Source organism: Trichoplusia ni, chromosome 8 (genome assembly GCF_003590095.1).
Source record: "Trichoplusia ni isolate ovarian cell line Hi5 chromosome 8, tn1, whole genome shotgun sequence".
In the NCBI taxonomy this organism is placed as follows: Eukaryota; Metazoa; Arthropoda; class Insecta; order Lepidoptera; family Noctuidae; genus Trichoplusia; species Trichoplusia ni.
In genome coordinates, this window is record NC_039485.1 from 8,469,789 (window position 1) to 8,493,006 (window position 23,218).

A 23,218-nucleotide genomic window follows, 5' to 3' on the forward strand; every position below is an offset into this window, starting at 1 on the left:
GAGGCCCAAACACAATGTTTTTATCTACGAGGATTAAAATTCGAAGAGCACATTCTATAAATTGGGCCATTACTCTTTATAATCCTGGCCATATAGAAACAAGATGTACGATGATTTTAAACCAATTTCGACGGTGGAAAAAAAAACATGAAACAAAAGACGACTGTAATGTGTCCTTGAAAGATTTGAACATCGAATGCAGATTAACTGACCTACTGAGTAAAACTGTTCTAGTTGTATACTAGATTTAATCTCACTATACCTACGTATATTTGTACCCATATGTGTATCAACATTCGCACGAATTGTAATTCAAGCGTCCTATTTAGCTAAAAGACGTAAATGGTTTTACTTTTCTTAAAAGCAATGGATCATGTCTGCAAACCAGTAAGTTCTCGGTAGCTTAAAAACGAGTTCTTTGGTAAAAAAGTAATAAGGTTGCAAAATCGTCAAACGAAAACGCTTCTGGGGAACACGCGCGGACAATTATGTATAATTTTGTAATTTTTTGGGCGTCTTCTGTTTATTTTTTATAATTGGTTCGTAGCCGAGATGAGTTACTAGAATTATTTTCTTGTTTGTTTTTTCGTGTTAGATTTTAAATATTTTTGCACAGATTATTTGTTATTAAACTATAAAGTAAGTAAGGGTGATTATTTATTTCTGCTCTCTTATGTGCTTTTTGTGTCATTTTTCGTGAACATTTTTCGCTTTTCTTTCAATTCCTAGCTTTTATTAATTTCATCGCACAACTGACACTGCGAGCAAAGTGTAGCTATAAAAGCAATTATTTTAATGCACACTGAACACTCACAAACTCGTCATTGAGCAATGTATTGCGAACTTAATTTAATATTTTACATTCAAAGTGCTCACTAATTGCCACAACAACGCCTCGCCCTAGACAAAAAAAAACTGAGTGGTCGGTGCATGTGTGTGCAAGTTATAATTACATTGCTTCAAAACGCCAAATCCCACAGAACGTAATTATACAAAGTCTGCACAGGATGCGCGCCCACCTGACAAAAGTCACAACTACAAACACTACCCAGCCAATTCTAGACTCTATTTTGCACGCTATAAGGATCTTTTTTCCACAGGAAAATAACAATAGCGAATTTCCAGCAAGGATTTCCCCCTTTAAGCTGCGTCTGAAATATACGTTAGCGACACAAATAAAATAGGTGCAGTCTACCGCCCACCGCAATGTAGGGATTAATTCGCTTTGCCTCTGATGTTTTAATTAAGAACTTTTTTGCATTCCTTTAGTACTGAGTCAGGAAAATTTGTCTGACTCTACAAAATGCAAACATTCCGTATCTTCAAAAGGACTTCTTTATTTAAACATAAGCCCCAAATGTTTGAATTATAAGTCCCGGAAACAATTGACTTACACTGCTTTAATTTTTTCGTCGTCATTATTTATATTAGGAGCCCACGAGTTAACACTATAACAGGATGTTTGAACCACCAAATTGCTTCGCTAAGTACCTACATACTTCATTTCCTATTAGATATTATTTGTGAGTATTCGTGTTTGTAGATAAGCCGCTCGCTCGTGAACACTCGTGGCTCAGAAAGCGTTATTTTGATAATATATTAATGTGAAGTGGCCGTATATTCTCATGGCAAGAGGAGAGGGCCGTTTTATTTTTGAAAATGACTCCATCAGTCACAGATAACGTTCCAGGGGCGTCACAAAAAACTGTAATGCTTCGTATTATGTGTCACGAACAATTTTAAAGTAACTAAATATTGTACAGCTGACTTCTCTCGTTAATATTGTCATGTTCTTGTGTCTCAATTGATATACGCAGTGCTAATGTTACATCCAATGACGTTGCGACTTTAAAATTATAAGACGGTCACGAATAAAATAATGAAAATGTAGTTTAAAATTAGCTACAAAACATAACTCACAGAAAAATATTATGAATGAACCTTTGTTAAGTAGCAATAAGGAATTGTAAAATGAGGACCGTGCACAAGAAATAAATGTGTTATAACCAATTACGGTTAATACAACAGAGCTTTATTGTAATTAAAAATATTATCGTCGCATATATTAAGAAATATTAGCACTTAATGCCATTGTACGTTGTAAAAATCCCGAAGAAGTTATGAATCACAGTGACGCTCGATGTTTCTTGCCTCCGATTGTACGGAGCGATGTTTTCCGAGCAAACATCGGTTTTATGTCTGGCATTGTGGAGCACAGAATACAACGGCACACAGCAGTCCGAGCGCACATTATTGTATTAGGTATATCGGTCTCACAATAAAAGAGCTTTTAAAAACATCGTGTGGTATCTCTGCGGCCATACAGACGGTCGTGTTACGCGTTGTTTTGAAAGCGCATAGACCGATTACGATTACGTTTCCAACGAAGTGTCGACTTCGGGTTACGTTTTATACCGTCATTTGAATCTCTCGCTCGGATGTTTGGTCCGAAACGCTCGTTCATTAGCATTTTATGACTGATACGACCGATAAATGTGTAATAAGACGCATTCAGCGGGTCATATGATGTGATAGACGTCCCGGCCCGGCACGCTGCCACACACCAGAGGAAGTTTAGTTGGCACTACGTTATTGATCCATAGTCATTCACTCCGACGCATTCTGATTCACTCAATGGAATTATTGTACACTGCACTGCAGATGCTCCGCCGCTAGTTTTGTTTGTTTTATGCTTGTGGAAGCTAATATTCGAGTCTAATATCCCATATAACTCATCAAACATGACTCATATATGTTGGTAAAATATTTGCAATACAATTTATACCTGAGCGTCATATATTTATGATTCAGTTAAAAATGGAATTTCGTCGGAAAGAAATTGAGCATTAAGAGCAAATTGCCAGGCTTTTAAAATAATTCAAAGAAGTAAATAAACATGAAATTTAAATTGTAATAAAATCATCGCCACTTCACAGGTCGCATGTTGCATCGTAATTGCTTCATCGTCGCGTTTGAGAAACATGCAGAAATGAACCATTCATATGCTTTGAATTCCGTTTCATATCCGTTCGTTCATTTCGTAGGTAAATGTAGAGGGTGTGCTGAAATATCAGAAGGCCCTTTGAAGTTCTCCAATGTTAATGCCAATGTCTGCGCTAAATGTACTACGTGACACTTAGAAACAATTATCAGATCTTCATATAGCTTTAGTACGGAATTAGGCAGGTGACATCAATTCGTGCGCCATCTGCCAGCGGGCCGATTGTCCACGCTTCGATCAGTTCTGAATAGCCTCACACCCCCAGCTAGACATAAAGTCAAACGGACCAGGGGCGCAGAGGATCGTAAAGTTTTTTAGAACGTCTCTCGACAAAACGCGAATCGTAAAAGTAATTGGAGCCCATTCATATTAATAGACATTTACGAGGTCTACACCATAAAACAGAGATTGTCATCGCGACTTACGCAATATCAGCGCGAATAGGCGATCATGCTTTATTAATTCGTTTTGTTTGCTGAATAGTTTTTATTAGCTTTAAATCATCACACCGGATACGTTTTCTTGAAAATAATAGTCGACGTTCATTTGAAATTGGCACGATTTCTTAGTCACGTTTGGCATGTGATGCTAGGGGCTATACGTCGATTATGTTATTAATCGTGTTTATTTTATATGGGCCCATCTGTCTGGATCGTCGCGGGTGTCGGCGTTTCGTATCAGTAATATCACATACTTTACTGTTATGACGTAGTATATATCTATACAGCTTTTCCCCGATCACAGATAAATAGAAAGGACATTAGGCCCGCAGCTGTCGCTCGCCCACCTCCTTTGGGACTCTCGCAATTTTCTTACCCTTAGTTTAATTCGAATCCCGAAAGGTTTTCCTCCGAATATTTATTATTATATCTTTATTAACGTTCGCGTTTCGTTTCGTCTCGTTTATTGCGAATAAGATTTGTGTTCCGGACTCGCTCGGTGAGTGTCAGAGTGATAGTTTTTATGTGTTGTTTTACGTCTGAAAGCTAATAAAATATGCACCTGTCTAATAAATATCAGTGCAAACGTGTTGCGATAACAGGGCTACACTCTCGCCGTAATAAATTATGTCAGTGGGTGTGTACCTTGGTAATGTACTGTCCGAATTTAAATAATGCTTCAAAGGTGGGTTATGGGTGACATGGGCAATAATTCTCAATTATTTTTTCTTAACGACCGATATACTCTGTCTTCGTACATTTTTATCTAGTGGCATCATTATGACTCGTTTATTGTTTTTATTACACAATTCGTTGCGTAGCGTAGTTATCAGTAATCAGCCAACAATAACAATTTCTTTAAAATGAATAATTATAGCACATTATGAAACACTAACTGCCTAATTACCACCGTGTTACCCGTTTAATTATACTTATTTATAATTTAGAATCACGTTGAATTATTTAATTGAAATAACAAACTACTGTTTACATTTTATTAAGTAATGTTAATTAAATTTGGAATTTCTATACATTGGAACTTGGGTAAATGAATTGTTCACATACGCTTTGAAATCGTTTTTGTTTCATGCTCAAGCACTTATGAAAAATGGCAAGTATTTCATTGTAACATTCTCAACTACGCGTGGGTGTGTATCTAATAGTAATATAATTGCGCGCGAACCTGAGTGCCTTCTAATATATTATTCGAACCCTCTCCTTGTTTATATCAGCTATATTTTAAGTCGAAATGCAATATCGTAACGTAATTTAAAACGAATTAGTTTACCCCTGCGCAGCTCCGAATTTGAATACCGCATGGATGCTCGCGCCCCAAACATAGACATGATACCTTTAAAAAACAAAGGGCGCAATGCTGTTATATTTTATAATTTGAACGCCGCCCTCCCTTGGCGGAAAGCGCAAATGTTTTTTAGAATAGACCCCCTAATGTACTGAATGTCTAGGTAGAGAGCTTTTAGAGAAAAAACGAGCGCTTTTATCTTCGAAGAAATCGTTGTTTTGTCTGATAGTGATGAGATGTAGGTAGGTACTATAATTTACTTGCTTCGTTTTTAAGTGAAGGTTTCTCTTTAGTAACTTAGAAAAAACTCTCAAATTAAACTTTTTGCTTATTATGTAACCTATATTTATAAAATAAGAATATCCGGATAATAGGTAAGTAAGGAAATTAGAAAAAAATGCCATCCTTTTGTATTCTTACGTTAAAGACAATTAAAAAACGAATTTACGAGCATAAAACGTTTCCAATTACAAAACTAAATCCAAAAACAAATTGCATGTAAACCATATTATTCCCTAGCGGTTCACCCCACGGTCAGACTGGCCAAAAATGGCGGCAGTTACTAATAACTCCCGCACCGTCCGAGGGCGGGGCCAAGGGGGCTATGGGGTTGCAAACATGCAAATTTAATTTGCTCGTATGCACCCCGACGCCAACTGAGCTCGTTAGCTCCTCCATTGTACACTTATTAATTCAACTATATAATTTATGGCGATACAATTTTCTACGTCTGAACACTGGGTGCATAAATTGTTTTAATTGAAATTTAATGCGGGCGAGATACTATACACATATCCGCAGTATCTGCTGTTTTTAATTAAGGATAAGCTCGACTGTACCATATTGATCAGATAATCTCATAAATATTTAACAATGCACCCATATTACGCAGTTAACGAACAATTTTAAATTAGCGATTCTCAAAACAAAACATTTCATACATGAAGAGATTAAACAGTAAATAAAAACATTGCAAAAACTGATATAGCCAATTCCTATGATCGCTAAAATCTAGACAAACAAAGCATACTGATCTCATAAAAACACAACAGTCGATTTAAAGCTTTACGAAAACGAGATAGAGTCGAAAATCTTTCAACACCACATTTTATTTAAAGTTCGATCCAGTATATATCGTGAACGTGGCTCAAATAAATAATATCGTTTTACATAGAAGACGTTTGAGTAAGAATTCTCAATCTAATGAACAATTGATATCTACGAACGACCTCTGTAATGGGTAGATAGTAGATATGGGTTTCATCGCATTGCGGTTTCCACGCTATTAAATTTCATAGCAATTTCTCTAGCAACTCCAACTCGTTGAAAAGCTCATAGAAGGCCAGCGTGTTATTTCCATAGGTACTTCGTAATAGTCAGTTTAAAGCGTTTTAATTACAGAGTTGCTATTCCAAGGGTGTAATGTGCCCTTAAGCGCCCGACGACGGAGCCTCCCTTATGTGCTTGTAAACTATGATAGGGCAACGTTCCGCGCGTGTTGCCGCTTAAAAGGGCCAGTTACGTGTTTGTATTACTGCGTTAAACAGTCACAGTGTTTACTCAGTTAATTGTAATAGGTAATAATTTAACTGTTTATAGGCATTTAGTTCATCCTATGTAATTATCTGTGCTATCATTAGGAGCTCGAGCGTCACGTCTTTAATTTAGAATATATCGCGTACAATGTAGATAAATAACGCAACTCACTGTTTAGTTTCGTTTTTGTCTGCCGTTCTACTCGATAGAAAGCACAGATAATACAAAAGGAACTCCAACGTTGATATTAATCACCCCATAAGATACCTCATTCCCGTCACGCTACTTATCTCGTTCATTCAAGTATCTCGTTATAAATCTTAAGTATTTAATGAACCAGAAAATATCTAAGCGCAATTAAGGGGCTTTAATAACTCAAGAACGCGCTTAATATTCCCCCCCAGCCCCACCCCTTGTTATAAGGCGAGTGATTAAATCGCGCCTCTCACGCGTTCCTGCGACGCCGTCCGCCATTTGCAATGCCGCAATTATAATTAAAAATTAATCCAGATTCATGAAAAGTTTCATTAAAAATCTTCTTGGTAAATTTTCTGTTCTAAATCATCGCATTAATATGAATGGAAATGTGTTTAAGGATCCCTTTTAGATGGAAGAATACTTTGCACAAGTCATTATAGCTGAAAAACCGTGCAGTATCCCTCTGGCTTATCTGCTTCTATTTATTGTATATCCAAAATATGCAAAATAATAGAGAAATTCAAATTTGGCGAGTTGTTTAAGGCGCACCTTTACTTACATTACAGGGTCGTGATATAAGGCCCTTAACGCAGAATTTCGAGCACACATCGCGCTTGGGTAAGCTGTTATGTTCATAAAGCTACACGTGGAATTGCCCAACATACAGTTATGTTAATGTTAGACCTCCCTCACCGGGCCAAAAAAGATAGGATTGCAAATTTGCGGCGGACAATTTATGATGGCCGTTCAGCTCCCCTCGGGCCGTGGGGGTAAAATAGACCTATTGGCATTTGGGTGAGCTAGGCGCGCTCGTTGTCGGTCAAAATGACCCTAAACATTTTATTTGGTAGCGTCGCTATTCACGTAACGTGTTGGAATGGCGTCGACTAATCTTGAGCTTCTATTTAAGGGGTGTTTTCGCGCGTTTTTCGAATAAATATGGCTGGAGATTACATGAGTTCGCATAGGGGTTTAACGAGAGTACCTATAAGTAACATAGAAATATAGGTACCTTTTATTTTAGACAACGTATTTTAGTCACACGTGGTCAATATTATGAACTTTTGAATACGTTTTACATGCATAAGTATAATAAAAATGACATAAATAATTTTTGAATTTTCTATAAAATACAGATTTCAGTAGTGCTCGGGGTATAAGTTAGCTTTAACGACGTCGACTTTTTTCAGTAATCTTGAAAGGGATCAAAACGCTCCATAACCGTAAGATCAAAAAGGTCACATTGAAGGTACGTGTCTTATGTATTATGGTGTAGGTAGCGACCCTACAGTTTTATCAGTTTCTGCAGCTAAGGCACGTAATTCGCAGATTTACATGCGTTTACACCCCAAGGCTACATCGCATTACGCAGCCGCAGGGTGCAAGAAATTATGCGTTCGGTGCTCGCTCGAATCCCAATTTATTGGCAATCGATTAGCACCAGCCAGAGGGCTTTGTTTAATTGGAGTGCTACCGTGATTGGATTAACAGGCTCAATGTAGGCAAGCCCCTATTACTCCCGTAAGTAATGAATGAAAAAGGTAAATGTACATCCACAAACATTACCCTCGGAAAATTTCAACCGGCGCGCACCTAATGCGGTCATTTTATCCTATGGGCCACTTTATCTAATGTTTGTATCCGGAGATTTATTTCACTTTAGCAAGTAAATAGAAGAATAGTAACATATTGTGTTCGCCGCGTACACTGAAATGAGTACTTATCTGTATTCCCACGTCGATATCTTCCCGAATGTAAATATGACACCCCATAAACTGAATGTTTTATCGGCTGCCACTACCATTCCAATTTATTCTGGTCATTTTTGTCTATTTCGAGGGTGACCAATTTTGAGGGGAGAATTTATGTATTTTATTATGATTTTTTTTTGGACTAATACCACCTTGAAACAAGATTCATGATACCGGCTATCAAACTAACAAATAATGTTTACTGAAACCTGCTTCACGTATTGTGAGCTCGAAGTTATTGAAACGATCAAATGAGTTAACTTTACGGGTCACTGCCCAAAGTTAATCAGTTAACAGACTTATTTACAATGTGACGACGTCTATCAAAACTCTGACAAAAACCTTTTGTACAAGGATTTGTAAACTAAATTAAGTAGGTATCATTGTCCGAATTAAAACAAGGTAGAATCGTGTGAAACAAAACCAATTATTATGCTTACTGCTCGTTTAAATGTTAAATACTCATACGCATAAATGTTTTACATTTAGTGTCAAGCGACACGTAAAACCCATAAATTTGTATCAGCTTTACAATTTATCAAGTAGATACGGATCGGTATCGTTCAGTAGTCGCCTTCCCGCATTGTAATCCGTTGTTTAGGACACAGTACGAAGCGAACTAACAAAATATTCTGATCTCGTAGCGAAGTAACGCCCTCAGCCGCCGGCCCCCGCTATTTATACCTCTGTTATTGGCACTTCTTCAATGTCAGACGCACCCTGCGCCTGTCCCCTGATCCCCTAAACCCTACGGATGCCCCTTCATATCCCCAACATACATTACACAACACCACTCGAATGCTAACGGCTGTATAAAATTATATCAATTGCAAGGATTTTATTGTCAAATTACAATTTTAGATTTGGCACCTCGTATATCATATGCAGGGATAGGGTTGGGTACACATCCCCTCCGTTGGTCAACAACAAAGAAATAGTTATCTGCCGGCACGTCGAAATCTTGTCCGCAAAGCAGATACATATCGTAATGTAAACATGGAAATTATCGCAACGTTGTATCCGGTCGGTACCAAGAAACATGCTAAATAACCAGTATTTTTTTTTAAATAGAGCTGCTTCGCCTTAATTAAGGCGAAGGGCCGGCAACTCATATTCGAAGGCATGCTTCATTGATGTATAAAATTGTTTACATTATCGATTATCAAACGGAGCGTATTTTAAGATTACAGATGTAAGCAAGCATTACTATTTATATCGAACGATTGAGCTGCACCATGCGTATCATGTTTGACTACTCTTGATGAAAATACGTTGTGTACGTATATCCGCAGGTATCATAAATTACATACAGTTTTCTTTTTCTCTAAGTAAACGTTTTAAGTTGTTCAAATAAATTCTAAGAACAATTCTTTTTCGCAATATGTTAGGGCAACTTCAATTTACCTTCAACTTTTCTGTATAAATCAAGAAACAGCTTTTATCTTTACTTTCAAATGAGCAAATAGTTTTCTTCGTCCAAAAGAAAAAAACAACAATAAGTTATCTCTTAAAGTATTCAAGTTAAGTCTACCGGAAAGTTATGTTAACTGCCAACGTAGAGTTATGTAACACAACTTATATAATGATTCCCTTCGGTATAAAAAATGAAAACGTATCGCGAACATTCAAACGCAATATTATTTCCTCTAAGTACATAAATACTAAGAAATATGAATAAGTATCAAGTCGTGGGTGGTAACCGCTTGTAATTAACAATTCTTGATTACAATTTTCCAAGCTTCATTTCCATAAACTGTAGGCAATATGAGCAAGGCCTAGATTAAATCCATAATTCATGTTTGCAACATGAAAACAACATGAGCATGACATTGCAGATGCCATATACCTAGATAAAGTCATTAAAATGTTTTAATTATTTCGTATAGTTCGCTCTAAAGGGCCGACAGAAGGCGGTTGACCTCTAAAGGCAGGCGCGTCAAAAATCTCCGTATCGTACAATTAAGCTTCTCTACAATAAAATCACGTTTTAATTTCTTATTAGTGGCGATTAAATTACTTTAAATGTCGCCGTAATTGGTCGGAGCGGCAAAGTTGCTTATTCCAGCCAGAACCAAGCGAAGTTCGTTTTCTTTAAAAAAAGAACAAAACATCTCGTAGGTATTCCTTTTGTATTTTGTGAATGGTACCGTACATTTTTAGGTCACACGAATTGTGGTTAATTATGACGTCATTTGTTATGTGTAACGAGCAAGTGGACTGTTTGACGGTGTGAAAAGCCCATAAAAGTTGTTGTATATAGTTTCATAATACCTTAACATGCATATCAACGCATCTGTTTGATTTAACTAAAGTTTTGTCATAAATCTGGACAAAATGTTCGCATTAATTTTTATTAGACTCTCTAGTAGGACGGAACAAGAAACAAAAACAGTTATTTATAGTACGACGATGTAAAAATAATGTGTCAGACAGTCGTACTGTATTTATGAAAGGATGAATGTAACTATTGACTACCACTCGTAGTAAAAATAATACTAAATTTTGATGCGACGACAATAACTGCTCGTTTTAAGAACTGGAATTAATGTAACTGTATCTATTTATGTTTTTTAGATTGTAGAGTCATTATTTTAAATGGCCTTAAAGCTATTTATATATATTGAAATTTTACATACAAATGAATGAGAAAAAAAACTTTAAGAGATCATTAGCACTAAAAAATATTTTTATTTAAAGTAACTCCATAGTTTTATTGTTCAATATCGTAAAGAAACAAAACGACGGACTAATACGATACGATCCGAACAATGGCGGCCCGTATCGAGGGCCGAGGTGTCGCCCCATTCCGCAAAAGGCCTTACAAAGGTGAAGTATACCTCCCCCCCCACCATACGTCAAGATACGTATCTGAGATTTATGAAGCTCGCTGTGACCGCGATGGTATCTGTCAGATTAATGCGCAAGAGTGTCGTAGTGCCCTAACAGCCTGGTAATATTACCTGCTGGTTCTTTCTACACCTTATTTACTGATTTAATACGTATTATATATTATTATTATCACATGCCGTTGATACTAACGATGTAGATAGCGCGGCACGTTAAATTTCTGGTGTTCTATAAGAAATAATTTAACAATGCACATTAGTTATGTGTGAAATTGTCTGTGCTTTATTTGTTCTTTTTTATTAGGGAGATACGTTGTTTGAACTCCACTGTAAAATTAAAGTATTGTGCTTACTACAGTCATTATGAACATATCTGAAACTTTTCGATTTTAACGTTGAAACTTTTATATTGTAAATATTAAATATAACCTTTGGGATTGGTCATAGAGAAACGTTTGTATGTATTAGTAGTTTACATCTATTTTCCATAACTGTACCGGCTTAGTGGCATGAAATGTCAGTAAATCAGCTCCGGGCATGTCGCCCGGCTTCCTCGTACGTGTGTAATGCGCAACTCTGGTCAGCGAGCCAATTTGTTTTTATTGAGACTACCCTCGAGTTATGCAAACTGGTCGGAAACGCTGAGCCCAAGGGCACAACTAACATTTTTATCTAAATCGAGTTAAATACATATTCGGAATCAGGAAAAAAAGGCCTATCTGCCTAATTTTTTGTATATTTCTAACAATAAAACAAACAGAGATAGCATAAGCATAAAGGGCACAACTGTACCATTTTTTAAGATTTTGTAAAGAAAAAGGTCACATTGTGATATATGTCTCCTACTTCACATTTATGTCTTTAATATATTTAGTTGAAAAGGCATAATTGGCGCACATTAAATATGAAGGGCTTATGTGGCAATTGTGCTATTTTTTTAAACCAACACCTTAGCAAGAAGTGTAGAAAGAAAGTCACAACTGGCGATTGTGTCTTTACTATTTAACCTACTCCTTAATATTTTGTATAAAAATAGGCAATATTGTTTATATTTCTTACTGGTTGTGTTACCTGACTTTGAAATAAATGTTTGATTTTCTTGTCATTACCTTGTTTTATTCAAATAAAAGTCATTTCCAATATTTTACTGTATAAATCTATGCTAATAATATTACAGTGTAAAGGCACAACTGAATAAATGTGCCTTTTCATTGTAACATCAAAAAAATGTTACATTAAAAAGGCGTATTTGGTTGTTTGTGCCTTTTAAACGTAATATTATTGTTTCTAACTTATTTTTTATGTTAAGATGAAATAAATTAAGATAATTATCTATTATATGCATAAAATTAAAAATTTAAAATGGTCATGGTCTTATATGTAGTATATAAATGCATGTATTGACATTCACAAAATTTCGAAAAACATAGTTTAGTAATGTAATATTCAATAAAAACTAAAAAAAAATTCAAACTTGATTTTTTTCAATATTTGCAAAATGTTAGTTGTGACCTTCTTTCTTATGACGGCAGCGCTGTAAACAAACTTAAACGTGACTATTATAAGCTGACCTCCCCGGCAGCACGCCGCGATACCGATTGGGCGATACTAAGCGGGTCAAAACGAGCCGGCACTGGTGGCCAGGTCTACCTTTAATCTCAAAGCGAATGTTTTCACAAGCGTCTGCGTTTGGCCTCCGAGGCCGCGGTCAGACGTGTGTAAACAATACTCTACGTTAATAGAGATATAAATTGTGCGCATTCCATTTAATCCCTTTGAGAGCAATCGAGGCCTATAGCGTTACGAAACGCGTTATCGGGCGGAGCAGACGTGCGGCCACGATACTTCGTCGCCTACATGTGGACTTTCCGGCTTGAACCGCTGCGGTGTGTAACAAACGTCAGATCAAACTCTCTCAGTACTCGAGCAAATCCTAAACCAACATCTCGTTCATGTACCGTACATAAAGCCCGCGATTTATTTGTAGCGCCATACGTTCTAAGTAATGATGGCGTCAATTTTGAAATAACTAATAAACTGTCTAGAAAGTAACATTAGCATTAGTTGGTTCCTAAATTTGAAGTCATAGCAGACGAATAAAATAAATCCGTAGTGGAGAAATGGCAGACGACATCGTATCTATATTAGCATAACGTAGTTGGCATAAACGGAGCAAACTAAAGCTTTCAGAAAGTTCGACGGACTGTTGAACAATGCCTCCGTTCACATTCTTGTAGCTATTGAGTCACGTCTGTGAGCGTTATGTACTAATAACACGCTGTATAACGTACATAACCTATGTGTTACTGCGCAGTACATTGCAGAGTCGATGTTTCAGAATTAAAATAAAATTGTCTTATATGAAATTGAATAAGGACGATCATGAAGAATATAAATCTGTCAAAGGTATAATTAATTCGAAGGAATATATTACAATATTGGTTTCCAGGTAAACATGTTGACTGTTTAATATTAATGTCCTAAGGAGATGCTAAGTATATCGATATACCTAGGTACATGCATATATTTAAGTATTTTAGTGATTCTTTTGTATATTTTAATTGTTTTCCTAGAAAAAAATCAAACGACAATTTATTGGATTTTCCTTCTCCAGTACTAAGTAAGACATTCCTATCACGTCTTAAACTAATAATTCCTATTCCATGCCAGATTCTGTTCCATTCAATCGTCAATACATCTTGTAAACTTGGCAATGTACAGAGTTGAGATTGTGGGCTGGGTTACAATCGATACACATTATTTTAAAGTCACATCCAATTAATCCCTGTCAAGAAACTGTCAATGTATGAATCTTTAAAATATATCCATTTATATGACAATACTTGTTTGTATGTACGAGAGTTATAGCGTATTCATAGCATAGAGATATGACTGTGCCAGCATTCGTAATAGTTCTTACAATATAGTCAGACAATATTGTTTTAAAAGTATTGCTTTCTTTGATGTAAAGATAAAATGATTTTTTTGTCAGATATCACTGTTTTTTCTGGATTGGAAATCATCATGAGATTGTGCTTTGGGTTGAGCGGGAGTGTCAGACTTTTACTAACTAAAACCCAACTGTGTACATATTTTGTCCTATGTTAACTGAAGCCGTGGTTAACCTAAATTTATAGCTAACACGTGATGAAACAATGATGATGTTCTCAATTTTTTCCTATCAAGAATTGATATTTTATTTCAACAGTAAACGATTCAGAAAATAGTTTTCGTATTAGCAGATAATAAGTTTTAGATTAAATGTACATTTACATGAACAACATTTAACCAGACATTACAAGGATTTAAAATTCATGGATATTTTCAACTTACAGGTGTGTTACCTTCATCTTGAGTTTTAAAAACCTACAAAGAATTAAATCACGCGACACTCATTTAGTATTTCAACGAAACCAAAAGAGGAAAACATTAATTCAAGAATAAAAAAAGATTTTCCAAGAAAATTATAATCTGATGAATAATCCCAACTGTCGCGGCTGTTATTTTATGTACAAGGCTTAAGACTCGCCTTTACATCACATGCACAATAAATGCATCACTTGTTTGCAAGACGTATTATTTAAAATTAAACAAAACACGTTGATCGATAGGCGTGTAATAAAAATTACTTTTATGCCAACAGGATGCAAATTCAAATTGAAACGGCAATGTTTTACACCATTAAATATTCACGTTCGTACACCTATCTAAAGTACGTACGATTCAAACAAAAAACTTGTCGGTTCGAAACCAGCTTATTTGGATTGATAATGTAATTGTTGGTAATTTAAGCCAATTTAGCAATGTTAAGAATAAATCTAAGAGAACAGTTTCTATTTAGCCTATTTGAAAAAATCTTTTAAATGTTTTAATATATTTGGTCAGTTGAAAACTTTCGAGTGTTTCAAGGTCCATGATTCAAACGAATGCACGTTGCGCCGTGATTTCCCTTTTACCAAAAAAAAAATCCAAGAATCGTGTTGTTGCCATCCAAAAAAACAGTGACATCGTACGTGGTGCGTTTGCAGTATTAATAAAATCATTAGTTCACTTGTTTCCCCGAAGCCGTTAGAACATAAACTCAGAGTAAATTCGACTGTGTTTATATAATTTAAAGAACCAGTTTCATTCATAAAGTGTAATAAAAAAATGAATCTACGCTGTGTTTGTTTTCGTAGTCAGTATAGCAATTTTGTTGGATAACTAACCCGCTAGCAGCTAGCACGCGTACAATTAATACATCATATTCCGAAAAAAGTTGTGAGTGTAGATAAAGATCGTATCCAAACCCGGCCAGTAATTTTCGAGATCTTGAACATACATACTGACAGACATGCGCTCGGGAACTTTGTTTCTTTTTAACGTATAGTGTTGAAGTGTAAAGCACCGTAGTCTCGGACCGCTTAACAGCTTTAAAACCTTGCTCATATGAATTTGAGGGTAATTTTAAATCAATTGGAAGAACACTAAAACTGATTCACATTATAAATACATGAGAGTCACTTGTATGATATTCCTAGTTCCCTAATATCAATTACATTACGTGATAATTAAAGAAGTATAAATAAGCCTTTCAAATTGGTGTTAATTAAAACCAACCAAATCACTATGAATAAATATGTACTTTGTTTAACTCATTAACGCCAGTGTCTGGTTGTGTATAGGTAACATTATTTTAATATATCGTTTTGAATATTCATACGCGGTTCCAATTTTGAAATTTAATATAGTACCGATTATTTATCTTAATGTGTCGGCAATGATAACGGGCATTTACGGGTTTCAGTTTTAGAATGTTCATATTTAGACGTCTTGTTTGTGGATTTGAATCGATTTAGAAATAGATCATGTTTAAGAACTTTATACGTGCGTTACTCATGTTTTATATTAAAATTAACATCGTAGGATGACGGGACGGATTTATTACTGCTATTAAACACGTAGCTGTCACATTCGACCTTACAGTATTGGGAAACAGAAACAAAATTAACATTAATATACTAGCGAACGAATTAAAGCTCGTAAATTAAGAAAATTAAAGTCATAACGGTTTAACATGTTTCTGTTCATGTCCAGTAAATCAGTGTTATGACAGTGCACTAGAAAACGTGGGGTCAAAGCACTCAGTGTTCGGAACCAAAAATAGGACGTTACGTAATGTATTGTGGAACCAGCATCAACAAATACAGCCTTGGTACGTGGAGTAGGCGCAAGCGAACAATTGTCTTGTTCATTTAATGAATAGACATTTGGTGTAAGGCGAGTACGACCGCGACGCTCGGCGCATACAGCTGTGTATAGCATTGACATTATTCGTGGCGAACTTGAAATTAAAATAGAATCTCAAATATGTTTTTATTGTATAACTATAATAATTTATTCCTCTATAATTATGTACCTTTGTTTCTTGCAAAGAGAATATGTTATGATATGTTTCTGTGTTTAAAAATTATCTTTAAAGTATGTATTTAATTAAAACGATTCCTGATCTCAATCAATTTAATTATTAATACCCTACAAACAGATCATTCGAAATAACCATAATATTGTACACGATTATTTATAGTTATTAATTAAGTATAGAACCGGCTGACCTTAAAAATATCTACTGTTTTAAATTATTCGAGAAACGAAAAGTAACTTATAAAGCAAACAAGAAAATATATCTCTTATATTGCTTAATAACTCGAAGTTGTGTATCTCTTTAAACGGAGTAAAGGAACAAAATAAGACGTTTTAATGTTAAAAAGCATGCCTTGAAATATCAACACAGTGGAGTAAGGCAAGATAAGCAGTATAAGGCTGTGGTATCAACAATATTATGCATGAACAGAATTAACTTATTTGGCGACGCGACGCGACGCGCTGGTGAGTCGTGCATCTACGCATTGGCAATGCGCAACACGCCAACGCGACTTGGTGGTCAACGCGACCATTATGGAAATTAATTTCCGTGTAAAATACTATGGCGCCCAGAGCCTGCCAACGTCCGCTACTCATAACAATCACCTATTAAGTATTCTATCACCGTTAATTTGACTATCGAATAAAATATTCCGCTTCAAAATTGACAATAGACAGCTATGATAGCTCGTTATAAATCAAATAGAATAAAAACTAAAACAATAAATCTTAAATTGGTTATACCCGTTTACGCGAAGAAAATTAAATAGCGTGCATAAATCAATCGATGCTTCCCCAACTCTTTACTTTTTTAATGACTTATAAACGTCTGTGAGCGAGTCGATACACAGATGTGGGCCCAGCTGTTTCTATGACAGTCACGTTCACGAATCTGACAATGTGTTTGTACTACACTACGCCACGGGCTTGGCTCGTTAAATTTTTATTGCCACAAGGTCGCCACTTTATGGTCAATTCTCAACAGTTATTGTTCGCGGACAAACTTTTTTTACAACACTAGCGTCAATCACTTTATAAGGGTGGAGTTACGATTGACAGTGATTAAGCCTTAATTGTTATGATGCTATAAAATTCGTTTTTATATACTCCGAAAGTGTTATGATTATCCATTTTTTCACGTTGATATATTGTTTGTAAATAAATTGCTGATAATAAAATGTGTAGCCGCACTTTAATGTCGGAACATATCTACGTAAATAAAATGAACTCCACAAGTGATAGATTTATGTTACGAAAATTAATTTCATGATGACTCTTTCAAACATTGAAGACGAAGCGCTGTATCGTCGCAAGGATATGTTTATTGTGCTAAGATTCGGGCCTTACTTCTGCTCTCGGAGCACGGTGTGATAACAAACGATGTTTTGACTACGATTTTGGCGATATCGACTTTCGCACAACAGCCGCAAAGCGTCCGTAATAAAGCAATTTGCGGGCGTGCCAACAAAACAATGGACCCCTTTCTAAGCTTGTTTTAAAAGCTTTCGACGCCGTGATTTAAAACCCTTTGACTTATACCTTATTTGTAAACATCTTGTAAGCACAAAGGATCGCTGTTTACAACAAAAACGAGAATTTGCACAACCCTATTGCCGTGAACCCTTTGTTTAGATTTTTCAATAAATTTGCAAAAAGTTGTGAAAGTAGCTTCGTAGCAAAAAATGTGGTTCCGTAGGCCAATGTTACACTACTTCAATTGCTAAAATAGGGACAAGTATAAAAGTTTCCTCTATAGATACCCAAAATGGTAAATCGTTTGCAAAACACGCTCTTATACAAGATTGCGTTCCAAGGACCGGGATGTTGCCATGAACTAAAAATTTATTGTTATAGTTATTAAAGATGGGGGATTTAAATGCTACTCGGGTGCTCCCAACTTGCTTATTTATATTACTTTGGGAGGAAAATGTTGTAGTATTATAAATACCAGAGGAAAATTGCAAAAGGGAATAATTGTGTGGCTTATCTGTACGGAACAGATTTAGCAAACGTTGAAGGTCCCTGACCATTTGTGTACCTTAATGGTTGGTTGCATAACATTGACCCACTATTCAAGCTTTTGTTCTTGGTGAAAGTTTGTGTTTATTGCGAACCTTTTAAACCCTTTTCGTCACTTTTTTGCAATAGAACAATACGTTGTGTCTAATTGTTTGTTGTCCTGTTTAAAAAACTTACAATACTGCAGAAATTCGGTAAAGGTAGCTAACGAACAAACGTGATATATGATGCAAAACACAGGTAGCTGTTAAGGGTTATTGGACGTATTTTTCGTACTAAAAAGAGTACAATACTGTTTTTTTTACAAACACATATAAAAACACAGTTAAATATCATAAACAGACCTTTTAAAACTCCAAGAGTCAATTTGTCAATTAAAAAAGGTAAATTGCAATAATTCCACAAAGCTTTGTAAAATGAATAATTGCAACATAACTTTACGACAGCCATCTAAAGATTTTAATTGAAATCTTAACACACAAGACCGAAAACTCTTCTTACGTCAAATACAATTTGCGAACTAAAAATTAATAATTTCTTAATATTAATAAAAATAGGTATATTTTTTAAGCCAGTATGCTCCGTGACAATATTATATTTAGACTATCACGCGACCTAGTTTCGAACAACACCGCCGGTTAGAAATCCCTCCGCCTATCATGTAAATCCCCACAAAACATTAATCAAGACAATAATTAGGCAAAACATTGTTTACACGATTTATTGGCCAATTTTCACGAAGTTTATTTCAAACATTCTGCACTTAATCGTATCACTTATTCACAAGTGGTTTTAAAAGTTCCGTTATAAAAGCAATAAATATTTCAGTTCCAAAATTAAGAATTCCAAATTTTCGAACTGGCGATATGCCATTAAAAGCGTTGTTTAGTCGTGTGTGTGTTAAGATTCCTTCCTAAACTAAAGATACTTAAAACTAAAAGAAAATAAATTTGAAACGATAAATACCATTGAACTCACCGCAGACCACCCGGTCGAAGGGGCTCATCCAATCTGGAAATGGAAAATCTATTATCAATCGTATTGAAAGTTCTTTGTTTCGGCCAAGTCTCATGCATAACATGTAAAGCTAGATACACAGATAAAGAAAACATAAAAAAAACACATTTAGTAACGACGGTATGAAATGTAGAGCGTCGACACCTTTAAAAATCTATTAGGAGAATAAAGTTTTATTACAATCAATCTACTTATTTCACATCACACAATTATAAAGCAAAATAAAAAATAATGAAAAAGTAGAGACTAACACTAGTTATTTGTAGTGCAAATATTGTAAGAAACATAGATGTTGTCCGAACAACTGTAATATCGATAATTATTACCTACTTAAAGTATAAAAACTCCTTTTATAATAAAAAAAAAACAATCTAACGTCTAAGATGACGTTTTAAATTCAACTTGTGTGAAAATTGCTCTACATTATACAAAATGATGAGAATTCCAAAAAAAGTCTCTATAAAATTATTTATTTTGTCATAGAAATAATTTTTGCTACTTAAAGAAAGCTTAAGGTCTAATTGACGTACTTACAACAGTTTAATAGATAAATTGGTCGTTAAATTTTTAATAGTCTCCTTTTTTTAGAATTTCACATAGACATTGCTCATGTGAACCGAGTTAAACCTAAAACAATCGACTGTTAATTGATGACGACGACGCTGATTTGACGACCTCCGTGGTCGAGTGGCGTACGCACCGGTTTCAAGGTGACGCTATCTCTGAGGTCCCGGGTTCGATCCCCGGTCGGGTCAATGTAAAAATTCACATTTCTACATTGTCTCGGGTCTGGGTGTTTGTGGTACCTTCGTTGTATCTGAATTCCATAACACAAGTGCTTTAGCAACTTACTTTGGGTTCAGAACAATGTATGTGATGTTGTCTGCATTTATTTATTATTATTTTATTGTTAATTACTTTTTATCTTCCATCTAAATTACGAGTAAACATGTTTAATTGACTTTTATCAATTAGAACTATTATTTAGTTTTTATTGTGTCACTCCGTTTAACAATGAAATATACTGAGAGATATGTGAAAAGAATTGTGTCTTAGTTTTATGAAAATTGGTGCTTGGTTTTAGTTATTTTCTTTTTATGCAATAATAAATATAAATATTGAACTGTTTCATGAGCTTGCTCGTCAGAAAAATATTATAAAGCTGTTTAAAATAATTATAAGTTCAAATATTGTATGTAAGGATTTATAGACACAGATTTGATTAAAAATTCTGTGTTGCAAAAATAAATGAAATTAGTATAACAAACGTCAAAGTATCGAGCTATTGTAAGCCACGCCGGTGCTGATGCAACGTTAAAATCAAATGAGTTTTACCTATCGGAAACATTTAAATTCTCTGAATTGAGTGCAGTCGTTAATTATACTGTGGCTGTATAAAAATATCGATTATAAGAATCGTATGTCGTTCCTAAATCGATACTCGAATTCACAACTCAGTCCAAGATAACAATTACAGGCTTTTGATTTCAATTCGGGAACATATTTAATTCACCTCTCGAAACTTTCGAAAAACAGTGTCACTCTTAAATGAAAAAGGTAGAGTTTCATATCGGACCCGTAACTCTTTTGGAAAGATAATGTTATTTTACAACCTAAACGATTTACATTGTTTTTAATTTATAATTACACGATTATTCTATTAAGCTGGTCGTAAATATGCGCGAGTGAATCAAGATTTTTTTGGTTCCAACAATGTACTACCCAATTATAACAGGCACTTACATAGTCGGTAAATATTACCTACTTATGAAATATAACAGTTTGTGTAAACAATACGGTATTAACGATTTAATGAATAACGTGCTACAAATAGCAGTCAATAGTGTAAAGGGCTTTTGATGGCATGTGGGTTCCGATTGCACACGGCGGCTTGTGATTGGTCGCGGACGCCGGCCATTTTTGTTCGGCGCATGCGCTCTGCGCGCCGCACACATGTGACTGGCGCTCTTCTTTTCCGCGGTACACAATGTTTACCGTCAAGTGTGAGTCGCGTTTGAACATTAAAACTATTATGGAATAGAACAATAGTCGAATTTAGAGAATTTCGAGATGAGCTTTGTTTATATGATTTAAGTGTTTGTTAGGAATTTGAAATGTTTTAATTTAGAGAAGTTTTATGGAGAATTTTACTCGTAATCTTAAATAGTTTAACTTAAACGTGTAAGCGTTCTTATTATTTAAATATTGTATGAGTATGTTAAGTTACTATTTCAAAAATTATTGTGTTTTGTTGTTTCCATTGATGAGATGTCTCTAACAAAATAGATGAATCGAACTAAATTTCATTCAAACTACTCGAGTAGTGTTTGAACGTAACACGCTCTTATACTGTCAAATTGTTGTAGAATGCGGCGCGTTACGACGTATAACTGTCGGCTACTGACAGGTCCGCCATTTTAATTTTGTGTGCGCGCGCGCAAGCACCTGCCACCTTATTTTTGTCTTCGCGAGACGGATTTTCACCTACATCAGCCCGGACATTTTAATATCTCAACATTGCCGACAAATCACGAAAATAGTCCATTTCTAAACAAATACAACACGATTATAGGTCATTATATGATTTCATAGATATACAGCGCTGTTATGACGTTCCATTGGCTTTGATAAACGTTTTTTGCGTGACAACAGTCCGCGTCAGTGCCAAGATGAGCAGATTCAGTGCTAGATATGAAAAGCTTTGATTCACATGTCTTATCGCCGTCTCAGCTTTGAGTTATTTATGTGCAAATCTTTTGCGCGATGAATCAGTTTATCAAATTAAGTCGTGCGGCAATATTTTCGTAGATAGAGCTCTTTATTCTGCAGTATAAACAGTTTTGTGACGGAATAAATGCGGCAATCACTCGGATTATTTACAATTGTATAAAGAAATAAGAGTTTTTAAAAGCTCTATGACTCTATCTCAATTAAGCTAGGCTTAAATGCAACATTATTCAAAGAAAGCTTAGTTATTATGTTAATGGATGTAAGGTAAATAAAAATTATGTATATCGCCTATATTCATAATTAATTTAGTGCTTCAAGAACGCGGTTTTGTAAAATACATATCATTTCTGTGGATACACTCAACAGTGCCTATAAATATTAATGTTTTCAAATAAATTTAGTAAGGTGATTAGGTATAAAACGTAAAAATTGTTGTTAATTTTGCCTAACCCTACGCAAACGACTTTTCAATGTGACATTCATTAATAAAATTATCAAATAGGTAAATTCTTATTTTACCTGATGGTCGTTAGTTTTTATTTTTATTAAATAATCAAGCGATAAAATTTGTTTATAGATCCTTAATGTGATAATTAATATTATTTAAATTTTGTGACTGCTAGTTTTAAATGTTATTTAAAAAGGGTTTTTTATTTTCTACTTTTTCCGTATTTCCTATGTCACCTAAACCCGAGAGACTAGACCTAGTTCGTGCAATCGACTCTATCTGTTTATTACAGGACAATAAATGTAACTATTTATTTATTTACACTTTTTATACATTAAACATGTACAAGGCTTGTAAGATACGAGAATGTTACCTAATATTATTTTTTTAATATGTATATTACTAATATGTTATTATGTATAATCAGTTAAATAAAGATAAACTCTATCTTTTCACAGGGACTCTACAGAACAATAGACTTGTTAGTATCGATTATGAATTGATTTATAAAACATTTTTTTCTTAT

The 23,218-nt window shown here is 35.0% G+C and overlaps 1 protein-coding gene across 4 annotated transcripts in view; it reads right to left on the reverse strand.

Annotated features, from left to right (window-relative positions):
- The window catches only part of LOC113496454 (homeobox protein abdominal-A homolog), a 43,191-nt gene that overhangs the window by 15,872 nt on the left and 4,101 nt on the right, over positions 1–23,218 (reverse strand). The window contains exon 2 of one of the 4 annotated variants that reach the window (XM_026875683.1): positions 19,476–19,508. In XM_026875683.1, the coding sequence (XP_026731484.1) occupies positions 19,476–19,508 (33 nt within the window). Of the gene's footprint in view, positions 1–19,463; positions 19,524–23,218 lie in introns of all 4 variants that reach the window. The other 3 variants (XM_026875681.1, XM_026875682.1, XM_026875680.1) reach the window with 3 other exon arrangements.